The sequence below is a fragment of the Meles meles genome, chromosome 11 (assembly GCF_922984935.1).
Source record: "Meles meles chromosome 11, mMelMel3.1 paternal haplotype, whole genome shotgun sequence".
Classification (NCBI taxonomy): Eukaryota; Metazoa; Chordata; class Mammalia; order Carnivora; family Mustelidae; genus Meles; species Meles meles.
Window position 1 is genome coordinate 44,153,948 of NC_060076.1, and position 20,179 is coordinate 44,174,126.

Sequence of the window (20,179 nt, forward strand, 5' to 3'; positions counted from 1 at the left end):
CACTTGCTGCCAGGCACGCCCTCCAGGAACCCCTCCCGGCCTCTGCGACGAGGCCGGAAGTGACGCACAAGCTGCGACGCCAGTGCTCGCCGCCCGTAGTCTCCGCCACAGCGGGGTTTAAGTAGCTTCAGAGACTGCGGGCTTTCGCCCGATGGTTGCAACAGGGGGATCATGACGGGGAAGAAGTCTTCCCGGGAGAAGCGGCGCAAACGAAGCGGTCAGGAGGCGGCCGCGGCGCTCCCAGCGCCGGACTTGGTGCCCGCCCTAGCCAGTAGCGGCAGTGGAAGCACCAGCGGCTGTGGGAGTACCAGCGGCTGCGGGAGCGTCACCTGCTGTGGGAACACCAGCTTCAGTGGAAGTGGCACTGGTGGTGGGAGTGGAGGCAGCTGCTGGGGCGGGAGCAGCGTGGAGCGCAGCGAGCGCCGGAAGCGGAGGAGCACTGACTCATCCTCCAGCGTCTCCGGGTCCTTGCAGCAGGTGCGTGCGCGCCCTTCTTGGGGCTGTCGGAGCAGCTACGTTCTCCGAGGAAGACGGGCGGGGAGCGGAATTTGGTGACGGGTGGGCTCTTACTGTAGCTCACTTAGCGCTACGATCCCAGGGTTCCACCCCTCCTTGAGGTTCATGTTCCTAAGTACAGGTGAACCACAAACTCCCACGCCTTTAACTTAAACTTTCTGGGTTTGCTGATCATCTAGCTCATCTAGCTTTGGGCCCCTTCCACTCCAGTAGCAGTCGACCTGGAAAGTATGGGTCGGGAACTAGCCTTTAGTGCCCTTGAGAGCCACCGTTTACTTCTTTCTTTATCTTCACCTTTTGGTAGATTATGATTAACTCCGCCTTACAGGATGAGAAAATTGAGGTTCAGAGAGATTAATAAAGTTTACCCACAGTCACAGTTTGTTAGTAACACCTAGTAAACTGTTAGTTAGTCACAGTTTGCTAGTAACATTTTGAAACCATATCTGATATAAAAGCCATCCGTCGATCTACCAGAATACCACCGTTTTTACACTCCGTCGATCTACCAGAATACCACCGTTTAAAAAAAAAAAAAAAGCTGTTTGCTTATATTATAAAACGAAAGCGTGAATACATAAAAGTTATACAACACAAATAAAAGGGAAAGCATGAGAGTCTCTGTTTAGCCTCCCCTTTATTTGCTAGGCAGCTTCTTCATTAACTCTTGTTAAGTTTGTGTATTTAAGGTCTTACATATAAGCTTTATTGTGATATTACCCCCATTGAATTAGATAATTGTCTTATTTTTTAGTGACTGCAGTATATTCCATTTTATCTTTATTGGTGAATATTTAGATTTTTAGTTTTCTTGCTGTTACAGAGATAATGTGAAAATGAACCCTTGTACGTATACATTGGCAACAAATACTTTAGGATAGAATCTTAGAAGTGAAATTGCTGGGTCAAAGTTTATGCATTTAAAAAGATTTGGTAGGTACCACCAAATACTTTCCAAAACAGATTTTACTGATGTATAGTCTAAACATTACAAAAGAATACCAATTTCTGCAAATACTTACTATATCCATTTTTGAAAAATTTGTCTGCTTAATGGGTGAAATTAATATTTCATTTGTTTTGATTTATATATTTCTGATTAATAGTGAGATTGAACATTTTAATGTTTTTATTTGCCATTTGATTCCTCCGCATGTAAGTTGCATAAATATATTCTATGGCTATTTTTCTTTTTGGTTATTTTGAGCTTTTTACTAGTAAGTTCTGAATATATAAGGTCTGGGTTCTTACTCTCTGTGTAAGGTATATTGCAAATGTTACTGTAACTTTGTCTATGGTGTACTGAAGTTTTTTATTTCTCTGTGGTCAAGATTAATAATATTATCCTTTGCCTTCTGGATTTTGTATGATTAGAAAGATCTTTCCATACTCTCAGCCTATCCTAAAACTAGTTTTTGTTTTCTTCTATACTTTTTTTTTTTTAAAGATTTTATTTATTTATTTGACAGAGAGAGATCACAAGTAGCAGAGAAGCAGGCAGAGAGAGAGAGAGGGAAGCAGGCTCCCTGCTGAGCAGAGAGCCCGATGTGGGACTCGATCCCAGGACCCTGAGATCATGACCTGAGCCGAAGGCAGCGGCTTAACCCACTGAGCCACTCAGGCGCCCTTCTTCTAATATTTTTAAAGATTACACCTTTAAATTGGGAGCTGTGGAAGCACAGAAAACCATTTATTTATTTATTTTTTAGAAAACCATTTATTTTTATGTATTTTCTTGTATTTAGCCACACTATTAATTACTAGTTTAAAATTTGTACAAACAGGGCGCCTGGGTGGCTCAGTGGTTTAAGCCACTGACTTCGGCTCAGGTCATGATCTCAGGGTCCTGGGATCGAGTCCCGCATCGGGCTCTCTGCTCAGCAGGGAGCCTGCTTCCCTCTCACTCTCTCTGCCTGCCTCTCTGCCTACTTGTGATCTCTCTGTGTCAAATGAATAAATAAAATCTTTAAAAAAAAAAAAAAGAAATTTGTACAAACAGGGGATTTTGTCTCTTTTTTTCAGTGCTAATACTTCTTGTTTTTTATACTTTTACATTAGTGAAGACTTTTAGTGTAGTGTTGAACAGAGGCAGTGATAGGCATTTTTTTCTCATTTGTTTTTTTAGTTGGGAACGCTTCTAAAAAATGTTCCATCCAAAAGTACATATGTCAAAGATCATGAAAGATTCTTTTGATCAAGTTAAGGACATTTTCTTCAATTCCTAGTTCACTGAGGGTTGTAGAGTTTTATTGGATGCTTTTATGGCATTCTGTTGAGATGATCACATAATTTTCCTCCTCTAATCTGAAAATGTAATTTTTAATAACTTAGTAAATTAACTCGTGTTGAACTGTTTTGCAGTCTTGGGATAGACCCTGTTTGGTTTATTGGTTTGGTTACTGTACTCAGCTGGAATTCAGTATTCTTAATTTGTGTCTGTGTTCCTAAATTAAATCAGCTTACAGTTTTTATTTTTGTAGTTATCCTGTCTGGTTTTGGTATCAAGATTATGGATTGATTTGGAAAGTTTTGCATTTTGGGGATGTGTTCCAGAATAGTTTTCATCTTTTTCCTAAAGATTTATTAGAACTGGACTATTGGAGTTTATCGCTCAGTGGATATCCACTGAGTAGGGTTTTTAAATTTTTAAAAATTAATTAATAATACTAGTATTTCCATGCAGAACTAAACCCTAGTTCTAATTTGTGAAGAAAAAAAGACATCGTTCTATTAGGCATATAGATAACAACTCAAAATTCTTTTTTTTTAAAGACTTAATTTACTTATTTGACAGAGAGATCACAAGTAGGCAGAGAGGCAGGCAGAGAGGGGGAAAGCAGGCTCCCCACTAAGCAGAGAGCCCGATATGGGGTTCGATCCCAGGACCCTGAGATCATGACCTGAGCCGAACGCAGAAGCTTAACGCACTGAGCCACCCGGCTCCCCATCATCTCAGAATGCTGAGAGTGCCATTACATCTGGTATATATTATTATTAATATCTTATTATTGATGGCTGTTTTTGGTAACAGCTTTGTAGAGTTGTAATTCATATACCATACAATTCACCTATTTCAAATACACAGTTCACTGGTTTTGAGCATATTAATGGAGTTGTTCAACAATTATTTAATATTATTTAATATATTAATATTATATTTAATATATTAATATTTAATAATATTATTAAATAATAAACATTATTTCCATCACTCCCAAAAGAAACCCAGTGTTTACCTTTCAGTTATCATCCGCAATACTCACTCCTTTGGCAGTCACTACTTCCTGTCTATATAGATTTATGGATTTCTCTGCTCAGGACATTTTATATGAATGGAATAATGTTTCAGTGTATGGCTATACCACAATTGTTTTTTCCATTTGTCACTTGATGGACATTTGGATTGTTACCATCTTTTAGCTATGAATATTTGTGTACAGGTTTTTGTACAGGTGTGTGGTTACATTTCTCTTGGATGCATATCTAGGAATGGAATTCCTGGGTCATACAACTTTCTAAGGAACTGTCAAGCTTTTTTCAAAGCAGCTGTACAGCTTTCTATTCCTACTAGCGGTGTGTGAGATGTCCACTTCTCTATATCCTCACTACTTACTTTGTGAACCATTAAAATGAGATCTAACCTTTACTTTTTCAGCCTAATTGTCATAGTATTCTTTAAAATTGGTGTGTTTTAAAGCCACTTTTAAAACAATTCTATTAGAAATATAATAAAGAAACCTACTTGAACTATATAGTCAGGGAAGATTTTCTTAAAGAGATGACTTTTGAATTGATATCTGAATTTGTTAATTTTAGGAGTATAGTATTAGGGGGATGTGGGGAGGAAAGGCTGTCTTAGGCAGAGTGATGCATACAAAAGCCCTGCCTGAATGAGGTGAAGGAAGAACAGGTTATATTTGAGTAATTCAAAGAAGGTTGTTGTGTTTATAGCACAAACAATGAACATGTTGGCTCAGATAGACTTTATTACGCTAAGATCAGTGCAGAGTCATCGAGAAGTTATAAATAAAGAGGATGGGTATATGTATATTTTACAGAATCTATTCTAGGAAAAGTATGCAAAACAGATTGGAGAGACCTCAGATTAGATGCAAGACATCCAGTTAAGTAGCTGTTGAGGTAATCTAGGCAAAAGATGATGGCACTTTGGACCAGGATTATAGCAGTAGATTTAGAGAGACTGGATATATTTGGGAGATGGGAGGTCAGATTGACAGGAATGTCTTAAATGACTTGGCTACTTTGAATATGATTAAATTACAAAGCAGTTCTAACAATTTGTGTAGCTCCTGGTAAGCAGTAATATTTCATAATTGTGGTTTTCAGCATTTTTGCTGCCATCCTATTTATTTTTATGAATTTCAGAAGCAAACAGTGCATACATAAAGTTTTGGGTTGAGTGACATGCTAGAGGAATACCCTAATTGTTCAGAAGTCTAAAATTGTAGGCAGTCACTCAATACTGAGTATATTTCCTTTTTTTTTTTTAATATTTAGTATATTTTCACTTGCATGTCCTGAGATAATCTCTTCACTTTGTATCAGTTGATCGGATTAATTGTAGTAGGGACAGTAAGATAAAAAAATACTGAACAATTAAATACACTTTTTACTGGCTTTATTTATGCAAACAAAGAATTTGGAAATGTTTAATGTAGTAGTTACTAAATGTAAATGTATGACATCATATACACACTCCTTTATTTAATGGTTCTTTGTCTCTTTTAATTTTAGGATACCAAATACCTTTTGCCAACTTTGGAAAAAGAATTATTCTTGGCAGAGCACAGTGACCTTGAAGAGGGTGGACTGGACTTGACTGTGTCATTAAAGCCAGTTAGTTTCTATATATCAGACAAAAAAGAAATGCTTCAGCAGTGTTTCTGTATCATAGGCGAGAAAAAGTTACAGAAGATGCTTCCTGATGTGTTAAAGGTACTTCATTACATATATTATTGGATTATACACATATATAGAAATAAACAAATACCTTTTATTTTTTAAATGTTTATTTATTTATTTATTTGACAGACAGAGATCACAAGCAGTCAGAGAGGCAGGCAGAGAGAGTAGGGGGAAGTAGGCTCCCTGCTGAGCAGAGAGCCGATGCAGGGCTCAATCCCAGGACCGTGGGATCATGACCTGAGCTTTAACCCACTGAGCCACCCAGACCCCCCTACAAACATCTTTTTTATAGTAATCATTTTACTTCATGTAAATCATAATTGGATGTTTTCAGCTCAAGCTACTTCAAAAAATTAAAAAATGGGATCTTGGAGAAGTATAAAAGCCCTTGTGTATTTACGTTTGCCAAGAAAAAATGGAGCAGTATACTGTGTTTAGGTAAGGAACTTATTAGCCTTTTAGAAATAATTCTATTAAATGCAGGACTTTTTTTTTTTTTTTAAAGATTTTATTTATTTATTTGTCGGAGAGAGAGAGGGAGAGAGAGAGCGAGCGAGCACAGGCAGACAGAGGCAGAGGGAAAGCAGACTCCCTGCTGAGCAAGGAGCACGATATGGGACTCTATCCCAGGACGCTGGGATCATGACCTGACTGAAGGCAGCCGCTTAACCAACTGAGCCACCCAGGCGTCCCAATGCAGGACATTTTAATAACAAAATTAGAGATATAATGACTATGGTGTCTTAAGAACTAATATTCTGCTATGTAACAATACACAGTATTGGTTGATAGAAGCTTACATTTCACTAAATTCACAAATGTTTTCATTTATTTATTTATGGTATTCTAATGGAAATAGGGTGTGGAAGATCTAAGATGTATAAAGCCAGCACTTGAGTATTTAAATCTTTAGAAGAATTACCTAACAAATAGGCTGCTGTTAAGAATATCTGGGCACCTCATCTCTTTAATTCTTTCATAATAAATATGATACTTTATTCTCATCAAATGTCTATAAATTACAACAATTACATGTTATTCACAGTTTTTCAGATATTATCTCATGTAAAGATTTATGTGGCTTTTAATTTGTCTTATTTTTAAGTTTGCTAACCAGACTTTTTTTAGGATTGCTGTTTTCTAGTTTACTTTGGCACTATATTACATAAGTGTATTTTTTTAATGTCATTTTCTTTAGAACTGTTCAATAGAAGAAATTAAAAAACTCTGCCAAGAACAGTTAGAGCTCCTATCTGAAAAAAAAATCTTGAAGATTCTCGAGGGTAAGAATATGTATTTCTAAACTCTGGTAACTTATTATTTAACATATATCTAGCATAAGTCCTAAGTTACTCTTTCTTTTACTTGATTATTAGTTTAATTTCATTACTGGGTAGTCATTGAGTAATTTTACTTCTCTTTGTGCTTTGAAATAAAGCTTACTTAGCAGAATAACATTTCAAGAATAGACTTTTTGATGTGTATTTCATTTTCTCAATATAATCAAAGGTAAGAGCATAAGTTTGTATACAATAAAAATGAAATAAAAAATTTTACCCAAAATGCTGTAAAAAAGCATTAATTATCGAGATGGCTTTTCTAAAAATAATTTTCTGTTTTCTGCTTTACATCACTATTGCTTGTAATTGCCCATTGCGTACTGCTTTTGCTCTAATAAGACCTGGCTGCAGAGTTGGAAGAATTTTTGCAATTTGCCTGCATTTATCTCTGCCTAAAGTATAACTCTTCTTTGTGATGCTACTACCTATAGAATTTTAGATTTTCTTTTTTTAAATTATGTTTTTTTATTCATTTGATAAGAGAGAGAGAGAAAGCAAGAGCAGGGGGAGTGGTGGAGGGAGAGGGAGAAGCATACTCCCTGCTGAGCCAGGAGCCTGATGTGGGACTTGATCCCAGGACCTGGAGATCATGACCTGAGCCAAAGGCAGACACTTAACTGTCTGAGCCACTGAGGCACCCCAGAATTTTAGATTTTCAGACTTTTTTTTTCTTTTGGAACTGTACAAGGATTATAGCATTAGCATTACAAGAGAAGAAGCAAAAAAAATGGAGACTTTAGATTTCCAGAGAGATCTTTTTTAAATGCAAAATGTTTTAATGTGCGCGCTTGGCTGGTTCACTTGGTAGAGCATGACTCTTGATCTCAGAGCTGTGAATTTGAGCTCCACATGGGTGTAGAAATTACTTAAAATCTTTTAAAAAAATAAAATGGTTTAATGGAATTTATAACTTTGCTAATAATTATACACATTTGGTTGTAGCCTGTAAGTACATATATACACACGTTTTGTGTGTGTGTGTGTGTGTGTGTGTGTGTATGTATATATTTATGACAGAGATAACGGAAGGCAGTGAGAAATACCTTATTAGGCATTGAAAGAACCTTTTTTTTTTTTTTTAAGATTTTATTTATTTCACAGAAAGAGACACAGCAAATGAGGGAACACAAGCAGGGGGAGTGGAAGAGGGGAGAAACAATTGAGTAGGGAGCCTAATGTGGGGCTTGATTCCAGGACCCTGGAGCCATAACCTGAGCTGAAGGCAGACACTTAAGGACTGACCCACCCATGCACCCTGAAAGAATTCATTTTAAATATAAGCAATTAAAAATGTCATCTTTCAACAACTATTAAGTTCTTGAATCTGCATCAGTTTTATAGATGGCAATTTGTGTAGTTATTAAATTGTTCTGACATTTTATTAGCCTGCTTTCAATGGTTTATTTTATTTATAAGGTGACAATGGTATGGACTCTGATATGGAAGAGGAAGCAGATGATGGCGCTAAGATGGGATCTGATTTAGTCAGTCAGTAAGTTAAAAACTTTCATTTCCATTTCAGAATTTCTTTGTTGTTCCTTCCATGATTTCTTACCCCAAGAATGTATTGTTTTCTGTGTTGTACTTATATGAAATGATTTAACAGAATTGATTTGTTTACTTGTAATGATTGGTCCTTTTGGGATATATGAGAATACAGTTAATTGCTTTCAGGATTAAGGTGATTTTCTTAAACTACTACTCATACATGTATGACAAGAGTGATGCCAGCCTGAAGCAGAATCACATCTCCCACTTGGAATTTGAATTTACTACTAGTGATACTCATTATTTATTAAGTACTTACTCTACCAGGTATTATGTTAGTGGTTTAGAACACTTGAAGTTCTTCTAGTATCTGTTAATGTCAGATTGATAATTGTCTCATTTCACAAATGAGATAGTAAGGTGGTTCATTTTATATAGGTACATAAAATTTGACTATTGTGATGATAAAAAAATGCCCAGAGTTTTGGGATGCTAATATAAACCTTTTATTTTGGAAAGTTTTAAATTTACGTAGAAATTGAAAGAATCATAGAATGAAATAAGCAACATTAAGCTTTTGCTATTTTGCTTTCTCTCTTTGTATTTATCATTTTTCTCCCAGAGCTTTTGCATTAGCATTCTAGGGTTGCTAGATAGCAAAATACCATGGACTGGTTGACTTACAGAAATTGATTTTCTCATGGTTCTGGAGGCTGGAAGTTCAAAATCAAGGTACTGGCAAGTTTGGTTTCCTCTGAGGCCCCTCTTCTTGACTTGCAGATGGCTACCTTGTTGCTGTTGCTTTTTTTAAGTTTTATTTTTTTGAGGGGGCGGGGGCTGGGGGGCTGAGGGCAGAGCTAGAGGATCCTCAGGCAGACTCCCCACTGACCAGAGAGCTGACGTGAAGGATGTGGGGCTCAGTCGACGGACCTGAGATCATGACCTGAGATCATGACCTGAACTGAAACCAAGAGTTGGACACTTAACCAACTGAGCCACCCAGGTGCCCCTTGTTGCTGCCTTCTTAGCTGCCTTTATGTGTGTGTGCCCCTGATGTCTCTTCCTGTAATCTAATCTCTTTTTATAAGGATACCAGTCAGATGCCAAAGTCTACCATAATGGCTTCATTTTAACTTAATTACCTCTTTAAAGGTCCTATCTCCAAAATAGTGGTATTCTGAGATAATGTGGTTGGGTTCAGCCTATGAATTTTTTAGGGAGGAGATATAGTTTAGCCCATAAATCATTTAAAAATGCAGAGGTCATAACATTTAATAAAACAGTTCAGTATGCATTTCCTAAAAATGACAGTCTACTGCATAGTGGTAGTACAACATCACCTTTAAGAAAATAAACAGTAGTTCAGTAATGTCACCTAATATTATTGCCCATACAAAATTTCCCCAATTACTAAAAAAAAAAAAAAAAAAAAATTAGAGTGTGTTTATTTTAATTAACAAACTGATTCTGATCCAGGATTCAGTTAGAGTTCATGTGTTTCAGTTGATTGTTAGCATCACAAAGCTGTGTTTAAAGGGAAGGTTTTGCTATAAGAAATAATAAACTTACTGACTAGCCCAGAAACTTAGTGTACATTTTATGTTTTTTTTTTCTTTTTAATTTTTAAAAGATTTTTTATTTATTTGACAGAGAGAGATCACAAATAGGCAGAGAGGCAGGCAGAGAGAGAGGGAAGCAGGCTCCCCGCTGAGCAGAGAGCCCCATGCGGGACTCGATCCCAGGACCCCAAGACCACGACCTGAGCCGAAGGCAGAGGCTTCAACCCACTGAGCCACCCAGGCGCCCCCTTAGTGCACATTTTAAAGGAATTTAAAAAATAACAAGGAAACCAGAAGAAAGAAAAATGAAACAATGAATGTAAACATTAAAACTAAAGAAAGAGAAATGAGTAAGTCCATAAACTTGGTCTGTGTAAAGTCCAGATCATAGAGAAAGTCCTTTTGGGTCTGATTAGGAGGTAAGTGGAGAACAATTAGAACTGAGATTGGGAAGAAAGGAGGTATTATCACAAAATCATAGACTGGTGTGAATCCACATGCAGCATTGTATAAGCAAACTTGAAACTAACAGATGGATGTTTTTTGCTATTGTTGTTGTTTTTTCAAAATGCAAATAAACCAAATTGACTTTCTGCAAAAGTAGAAAACTTGGAGATTAACATAGAAGAATTGGAAAGGTGGTTAGAGATCTGCTATTGAAATAAGGACCAAGGGCGCCTGGGTGGCTCAGTGGGTTAAGCCACTGCCTTCGGCTCAGGTCATGATCTCAGGGTCCTGGGATCGAGTCCCGCATCGGGCTCTCTGCTCAGCAGGGAGCCTGCTTCTGTCTCTCTCTCTCTGCCTGCCTCTCTATCTACTTGTGATCTCTCTCTGTCAAATAAATAAAATCTTAAAAAAAAAAAAAAAGTACCAAGACAGGGTGGATTCACAACTGAATTGTTACTTAATGTGAGTCAATGCATGTAATGTATTTACAGCTAATAAAATATTCCTTAATACCAGCTGTTGTTACTTTCAAACACATTACACCTTTGTTATTTAAATTATTCTGGGCCGTAGGAAAGGATGAAAAGGTCTTCAATTTACTTTATGACTTCCACATAGGTTTAATACCCCAAATCTCATAAACAGTGACAAAAAAGCAAATGGGGGATTATAGACATTCTCACTTGTGAATGTAGATGTGAAAATTATATAAGTACATATTAGCATGTAGAATTCAACAGTGTATCATGTGAGTAGTTACACCACTGACCAAGTGGAATTTATTCCAGGAATTTACAGGAAATTTAATTAGAAAGTCTATTAGCGTAATTCATATTGGCAAATTAAAGAAGATAAATTATATTTTCAGATAAGTAGATACTAAAAAGGCCTTTGTTAATATTCAGCAGTCATTTCTAATATAAGCTATAGGTAAAAAAGGTACCGGAGGGGTACCTTAAATCTCAGTCCTTAAGTGGCTGCCTTCCCCTCAGGTCGTGGTATGTGCCTCCCTCCACCTTCCCCCCACGCCCTGGGGTGGAAGCCCACTTGGGCTCCCTTCTTGGTGGGAAACCTGTTTCTCCCTCTCCCATTCCCCCTGCTTGTGTTACCTCTCTCTGTCTCTCTCTGTCAAATAAATAAATAAAATCTTAAAAAAGAGAAAAAGGTACTGGAGAAAACCACTCAGATAAGGTGAGGACATTTGACCAAACTTAACTATCCACTTAGTGAATTGAAATGAGGGACTAGATAGGAAGCGTGTTATGGCCATTTATTTTAAACATTTTCATAGAGGTGCTAACAAATATAGTTAGACCAAAAGAAAGATGGGTGATGGAGAGGAATTAACTTTGATGTGATTAATTTTGGAAAAGAAGAAGTGAACATGTTTCTCTTTCCAGTTTTTAAGATTATAGACCTAGAATAGCTGAGAGATTCTGGGTTTAAAAAAAAAAAAAGACTAGAATTTGATAAGATGGAGCACTTTATAAGCATAAGAAAACCAACAGCTATTCTCTCTTATAGGAGAAAGATTTATAAAGGGAATGTATTAGGGTTTTCCAGAGAGACAGAAGTAGTAGGATATTGTAGATATATAAAAGAGATTTGTTATAGGAATTGGGTCATGTGCTTATGGATGACAAGAAGTCCCATGATCTGTTCATCTTTCGTCTGTAAGCTAGAGAGCCAGGAAAGCCAGTGGCAAAACAAGGTCTACTCTGAAGGCCAGCGAATGTGGTGTAAGTCCTAGTCTAACTTCAAAAGGTCAGAAACCCGGAGCGCCCCTGTTCCAGGGCAGATGGATTTCTGAACTCAAGTAGAGAGAGTTTAATTTGCCCTTTTGCCTTCCTTCTTTTTTTAAGATTTTTTTTTTTTTTTTTTTTTTTTTAACTTGAGAGAGGGAGCGCAGGGAGTAACCAGAACGGGAGGGACAAACAGGCTCTGCACTGAGCACAGAGTCCAATGTGGGGCTAGATCCCAGGACCCTGAAGATCAGGACCTAGCCAAAACCAAGAATTGGCTCCTTAATCGAATGAGGCACCCAGGTACCCTGCTCTTTTGCCTTTTTTATTCCAGCCCTCAAGGGATTAGCTGTAGCCCCACCCAGGGCTAAATGCTTTACCTGGTTCAATTCAAATGCTAATATCGTGTGGAAACATCCTCTCAGACACAGAGAAGTAATGCTTTACCAGCATTCTTCAGCCCAGTGACTGGGAACTAAAAAAAAATTGTTAATAGTAGTTATAAAAATAAGATAGGCTTTCAAATACCTTTAACAGGAAACTTAGGAAGAAAACCGTAACATTTTACTAAAAAACAAAAAAAATCATCTAAAAAAATAGGAAGCGTGCTTTAATTGTGTAATCTATTGTGGTAGTTGGTGAAGTTCTTAAATAAGACTAAAAACCCAGAAACCATTAAAAAAAAAGATGTATTTGTGTGAAATTTTTTTTTTTTTAATTTTGGGTATTATTTGTCTTAAGTAGTCAGTAACCAAAAAAAAAATCAATAAGAAATACTTGCAAGCAAGGTATAATAAGCCTAATATTAGTGAAGGTTGAATTCAAGGCAGAAAGATTTATGCAAGATAGTTAAAGGCAATTTATAATACTGTGACATCCACAAAGATGATCTAACAGGAATATATGCCTTACATGTGCCGTATATTTGTGTATTTCCTCTGTATCGCTTTTATAAGGCAAAAACTATGGGAATCATGTGAAACAAGAAGTGTGTGAATAGTAGGAACTTTTTTTTTTTTTAAGGTTTTATTTATTCATTTAACAGAGAGGGAGAGTACAAGCAGGGAGAGCAGCAGACAGAGTGGGAGGGAAAAGCAAGCTCTCTGCTGAGCCAGGAGCCAGATGTGGGACTCGATTTCAGCACCCTAGGGTCATGACCTGAGCCGAAGGCAGCAGCTTAACAAACTGAGCCACCCAGGTGTCCTGTAGGAACTTAATTTTATCTCTCTCATCTATCTCATGATAAATTATCTAGATGAAAAGTAAGTAAAGATATTGAAGACCTAAATGAACTGATTGGTGTAGACCATATTCTGTATTCTGAAAACAGAACTTACCTCCTGTGGAATATCCACAAAAATAGTAAGTTTGGTCATAAAATGTTTAATAAAGTTCTTAAAGAACTGTTGTCCTGATTTTAGAGCAGTAAAGTAAAATGAACAAAAAGGCTATGGAACCTCACTGTCTACGTATTCTAAAACTCAATAGCTTTGAGGTTAAAGAGGAATTATAAACTGTCTAAAAACTAACATAAAAAAATGAACCAGCTCTATGGGATACAGCTAACATAATACTCAGAGGAAAATTTTAGCCTTAGGTATATATTACTAATCTGTAAATAATTAAAATAAGTGAACTGAGTGTTCAGTTCAAGAAGTTAGAAAAAAAGAACAATAAAATAAACCTAAAAAGAAATGCACACAAGAGGCGCCTGGGTGGCTCATTTGGTTAAGCCACTGTCTTTGGCACAGGTCATGATCCGGGGATCCTGGTATCATCGGGGGAGTCTGCTTCTCTCTCTGCCTCTTCCTGCCACACTGCCTGCTTGTACTCTCTCTCTCTTCCTCTCTTTGATAAATAAATAAATAAATGAAGTTTTTAAAAAAATGCATACAAATAGCATTCTTAAATATGAAAATCTTAACATGGTTTCTTTCTAAAATAGGACCAAGCAAAAATACCTTCTCTCATCACTCCTACTTAGCAAGGTAGTGGAAATATCAACAGGTTTAACAAAGCATGAAAAAGAAAAGTCACACAGATTAGAAGGAAAAAGTAAAACTCCCTATTTGCAGAAGACTTTATGTGTTAAGGGGCTGCCATAACAAAATACCACAGACTAGATTATAGACAACAGAAATTTAACTACCAAAAATAACAAGAAAGCAGAAGCATTAGTTATAAGAAATTTTGACAGTGTGCTACTTTTAAAACTTGAAATTAATGAGTAGTTAACATAACAAATTTTATATGAATGAGATTAGGAACTGTAAAGATAAAACATGCATAGTTTCTAAATACCTTCATTTTCAAAAGGGTGCAGATGGGATTATCACTTTAGTTCACCTTAGGTAAGCAAATGAACAATTTATATTATGTTACAGATAGCCTAAAAACCTCAGCATCTATGATTTTGCAGTGTTTTAAAACTGTTAGGTATTGTGACAAGATTTGCCAATGTTACAGATGATGACAATTGCTTAACAAGGACAGCAATTTTAAGTAAATAAGTCAGTATAGGGGCCTGAATTAGAGCGCTGTCTCCATTTGGAAATGTGCTGGAAATGAAGTATTACAGCTAAAAAAGCACTAAAAATGAGACTAGGTATTAGCTCAGCCTATGTAAGATGGTTATGCTCTAAAGAATATGTTTATAATAATATTTAAATCTTGAATAGTGCAATAAAATAATCCGAATTGGGGCTTTATTATAAAGAATAAAAATACAAATACTTCAGGGAGATCTTAGCAGTATTTTAGAATTCCTCTAATAAATATCTTCATGAATTTAAAATTAATGTGCTTTTAACAAGTGATATTGAGGGAGAATTTGGTGGAAGTGAAACTGTGTTTCCCTATAGATAATAAGCATTGTTGAGATAATATTACAGTTCTAGAAGGTAAATTTAAAAATCCACATTCTTAAGGTATACTGCAAAGTAGTTTCTATATGAGTGTTATGGAAATACTGTTCGTGGTCATTGCTATTTTCTTAGCAGATAATAGGCATGTTCTAAAGTAGCTCTTACTGGATTCCAGTTTTAGATGATAACTTTTTTTTTTAAAATGAGAGATTCCTAAATACACTTGAGAGATTTTAGGTAACAGATATAAATGGAACCATTTTATATTCACTAGAATATTTAATTAGTGAATAAAATTTACAGGAAATTATTTTTGCAAAGTGTATAATTCTTTGGCAGGATTTTTAAAAAAATTTCCATTTAATCATCTGTTTTATGAATTTCAAATGTGAGTATTTTTGTTCACGATGCAATACCTAGGTATTAAATACAAGTAGTTGAAAAGAGAAGTTGGTGTCATCTACTACTAGTTACTACTTACAATGTACTGGTTACTGTTTACAGTGTACTAGGTTTTAGTACATTGTAATAATTATATTTTTAAAATAGTCTACAAGCTCTTCCACCCTTCAGAATAGGAGTAGCTTCCTGTTTACTGCTCTTTATAGTCACGATAGGGGTTAGGTGCTGTAGTAAAGATAGAATGAAAGAAGAGCATATTGCTTAGCTGTAGGTGGGTAAATGACTACTTTGCATTCAGATGTTTATTCTTGAAAATACTGAACTATTTCTCTGGCTTCATCAGTTGTCTCACTAAGAACAACAGCTAGAACTGTACTGTATGACCATTCTTCTGTTGCTGAACCTTGGCAGTGATACATGATAGAATTTTGATGCTGTATATGTTAGTTTAATAAAAAGCCAGAGATCAGCAGCTGTGTTAGTTTCCCTAATTTTTAAATTGTATCTATTGTCATTTTTCTGTTGGTCAATTTACTGCCTCATCCTGCTGCTCGAAGACTGGTTTCGATGTTAGCAGGTATTTTTCCTTTTTTCTGCTATTATCACTGTTTTTAAAAAGTTAAGTTTTTCTTAGTCACTTAACGGATTCTCATTATATTAATTGCCCTTTCTAGTTCATTTGAAAAATAAATTCACGGGGCTCCCGAGTGGCTCAGGCAGTTGAGTGTTGGACTCTTAATTTGGCTCAGGTCATAATTTCAGGGTCTTGGGATTGACCCCCCACTTCAAGCTCTATACCCAACGCTGAGTCTGTTTATTCCTCTCCCTCCCCCGCTTGCGCTCTCTCTGTCAAATAAATGAATAAATAAAAATAAATAAAGTCTTTAAAAAAAAGGAAAAAATTCACCGATGTTTACAGTATGCTAAGCTGATAATAAGTGTCTCTAATACACATGTGAACTTGTCCCACCATTTGAAGTGTTTGCTTACCAAGAGTTTTTGTAGTTGCATACTTTAGTTAAATATATAAACAGATGAAATATAAATGTGAAAAGAGTAGTTGATTAAGTTGATTGTTTTGAAAAACTCAGTGGTATTATTAAAAAGTTGTCATTTAGCTGTGGGGTAACAATAAAAGTTTGGGGAACGTTGTATAAAGGGTAATTTTTTTTTTTTTTTGAACTGAGACGTGTGCATTTTAAATGAGCCAAAAGTAGAAATGGTTTATGTGAGTAGGATGAAATTGAACTGTTTTCCGTGGATTCATAATAAAGGTAAGGCTGTGGCATTGGATCCAAAGATTGGTAAAGGAAGGTCACATTTCTGTTTTATGTTAACCTAAAATGCTTGAATTATATGTGACTTTTAAAGGTGTTTTCCTATGTTAACAAGAACTTTAATAAGAACTTAATGTCAGGTAAAGACATTACTTGTCTGAGTTAGGTAAAAGGAATTTCACTGTATTATGTTAGGTAAAAAGGAATTTCACTTTTACTTTTATTATGAAAAATGACAAGGGTATAGAAAATTAGAATAGTGTAATGACACTCACTATTGGCTGGATCTTAACAATTATAGCAATTTTCATTTTTCCATTTTTGCTTCATCTTTTTTCTTAGAGTATTATAAACTGAATTATAGGTATCTTAATTTTAAATATGTGTTTGAATTTCCAGAAAATAAGGACATTTTCCCACATAACCATGTAGCTAGTGTCTGTTATTTAAGAGCTTATTTATTTGAATAGTAAATGCATGCACATAGTACAAAAATTTTTAACTTTTTTTTTTTAAGATTTTATTTATTTATTTGACAGAGAGAGATCACAAGTAGACAGAGAGGCAGGCAGAGAGAGAGGGAGAGGGAAGCAGGCTCCCTGCTGAGCAGAGAGCCCGACGTGGGGCTCGATCCCAGGACTCTGGGATCACGACCCGAGCTGAAGGCAGAGACTTTAACCCACTGAGACTCCGAGGCACCCCAAAATTTTAACGTATTTAATGAAAATAAATCTTTCTCCTATTCCTCATTCTTCTTTCCTATAGGCAACCACAGTAAACCAATTTCTTGTGTATCCTCCCCGAGATAATCCATAGTTTACAAATACATGTGTATGTATATTTTTTCTTTTCACACGTTAAAGCAGCATACTGTGCAAACTATTCCATACCTTTTCCACTTAATTTTTTCCATATAATAGTATGTCTTTTTTTAAGATTTTATTTATTTATTTGACAGAGAGAAATCACAACTAGGCAGAGAGGCAGGCAGAGAGAGAGAGAGGGAAGCAGGCTCCCCACTGAGCAGAGAGCCCAATGTGGGCCTCGATCCCAGGACCCTGAGACCACGACCCGAGCCGAAGGCAGTGGCCCAACCCACTGAGCCACAAAGGCGCCCCTCTACCTAGTACAGATAAGGCTTCCTGTATATACCTGTATACTATTCCATTATTGGATGTAGTTAAAGCATTAAGTCTGTTGATGAACATTTAAATTGTTTACTCTTTTGTTACTACAAATGATGTAAATATTTCTGTATATAATCTTGTTCCTCTGTGATTATGTGTAGCATAATACCTACAAGTTAATTGTTTAGTCAGATATTTGCGCATTTGAAATTTTAGAAGATTTTGCTGTAATTGACTTAGAGTTTAAACTGATTTATACCTCTAAATGTGGAGTACATGTGTTCATACACTTCACTCAGTATAGTGTTATCTAACGTTTTGATCTTTGTTCATCCAGTAGATAATATCTCATTGGAATTTTAATTTGTATTCTCTTATTAGTGAAATTAATCATCTTTTTATATATTACAGAGCTAGTGGAGTTTTCTGTGAGCTCTGGCATTTATTTACCCTTCATGTGTATATAGTTGGAGGACTTTGGTCTTTTTTTTTGTTTGTTTGTTTATTGATTTATTTATTTAAAAAAAATTTTTTAGATTTATTTGACAGAGAGCACATAAGCAGGCAGAGCCGCAGGCAGAGAGAGAGGGAGAAGCAGGCTCCCCACCGAGCAGGGAACCTAATGTGGGGCTTGATCCCAGGATCCTGGGATCATGACCTGAGCCAAAGTCATATGCTTAACTGAGGCCACCCAGGCATCCCAACTTTGGTCTTTTTAACCCATTGTTGGTGATACGAGTTGCACTTATTTTTTGCTGTTGCTCTTTTTTTTTTTTAAGATTTTATTTATTTGTTTGATAGAGATCACAAGTAGGCAGAGAGGCAGCAGAGAGAAAGAGGGGGGAAGCAGGCTCCTTGCTGAGCAGAGGGCCTAATGCGGGGCTCGATTCCAGGACCCCGGATTCATGACCTGAGCTGAAGATAGAGGCTTTAACTCACTGAGCCACCCAGGTGCCCCTGCTGTTGCTCTTCTTTTTATACTTTAAGGCTTTTATCTTGTATTGTATGCATAAATATTTCATGTTAATGTAGTCTAATTTGACAATCTTTTATGTTTTCTGGGTTTTATATTTAGAAAAGTCTTTCTCTATTCTGAAGTTATAAAGTATTCCTCATATTTTTTTAAGTACCTTATGGATTTTTAAAATGAAATTTATTTTGAAATTTTTAAATTATTTTGAAATTTATTTTGGTCTAAGTTTTAAGGTAGAACTTTAACATCCCCTTTTAATTTTCATTTTGCCATATTCTTCTTTACAACTATCAGGAATTTACTTAGAATATTATTTTTACAATTCTTTTTTTTTTTTAAGATTTTATTTATTTATTTGACAGAGAGAGAGATCACAAGCAGACAGAGAGGCAGAGCAGAGAGAGAGGGGAAGCAGGCCCCCTGCTGAGCAGAGAGCCCGATGCGGGACTCAATCCTAGGATCCCTGGATCATGACCTGAGCTGAAGGCAGAGGCTTAACCCACTGAGCCACTCAGGCACCCCTATTTTTACAATTCTTGATTACACTGCTATTATTCAGTAAATTTCTTCTGTATGGTTATTTCCTTTTATTCCCCTCCTTTTTTTCTGTTACAAACTTGTGTGAACCTTACTTCCATTAACTTTTCTTTTTTTTTTTTTTTTTTTTTTAAAGATTTTATTTATTTATTTGACAGAGAGAGATCACAGGTAGATAGAGAGGCAGGCAGAGAGAGAGAGGGAAGCAGGCTCCCTGCCGAGCAGAGAGCCCGATGCGGGACTCGATCCCAGGACCTGAGATCATGACCTGAGCCGAAGGCAGCGGCTCAACCCACTGAGCCACCCAGGCGCCCCAAGTTAATAGCCAAATGCATGGGCATGGTTTGTGTATTTATTCATTCATTCATTCATTCATTCATTCATTCAAATACTTTATTTATTTATTTGACAGAGAGACACAGCGAGAGAGGGAACACAGGCAGGGGGAGTGGGAGAGGGAGAAACAGGCTTCCCACTGAACTGGGAGCCCAATGCAGGGACCCTGAGATCATGACCTGAGTTGAAGGCAGACACTTAACAACTGAGTCACCCAGGCACCCCCATGGGCATGGTTTAAAAACACAGATAGTACTCTGTCCATCTTTCAGTGCTGCTGTCATAATGGTTCACATGAACGTTGTGGCACATGCTTTCAAGAGCATTAACAATGTCAATTAAAAAGAAAAAAACACCAAAAAAAACCCCCATAACGCTTGAAAGAGAAGCAAACACCAAGTTCTTTCTAGGCCATTCTCCAGAGTCATTGTTTGGTGAATTTGAAATCATCGATGATTACAGAGCTGAAAAAATTGTTACGAACTTCATGAGCATGTTAAACAAGTATGGAGTGATCGGCCCCAGGTTTGATATACACTCAAAAGAGCTAGAAAAATGGCAGAATAATCTGCTCCTGTCCCATCAGCTTGGTTTTACTATATACTGAAAACCTCACCTGGCATCATGGACCATGAAGAGGCAAGA

The 20,179-nt window shown here is 36.5% G+C and overlaps 1 protein-coding gene across 1 annotated transcript in view; it reads left to right on the plus strand.

The window, feature by feature from the left end:
• The window catches only part of CAAP1 (caspase activity and apoptosis inhibitor 1), a 51,693-nt gene continuing 31,514 nt past the window's right edge, over positions 1-20,179 (plus strand). The window contains exons 1-4 of the mRNA XM_046022809.1: positions 1-477; positions 5,272-5,472; positions 6,641-6,725; positions 8,199-8,274. Coding sequence (XP_045878765.1) covers positions 172-477; positions 5,272-5,472; positions 6,641-6,725; positions 8,199-8,274 — 668 coding nt within the window. The 5' untranslated portion in view covers positions 1-171. The remainder of the gene's footprint in view (positions 478-5,271; positions 5,473-6,640; positions 6,726-8,198; positions 8,275-20,179) is intronic.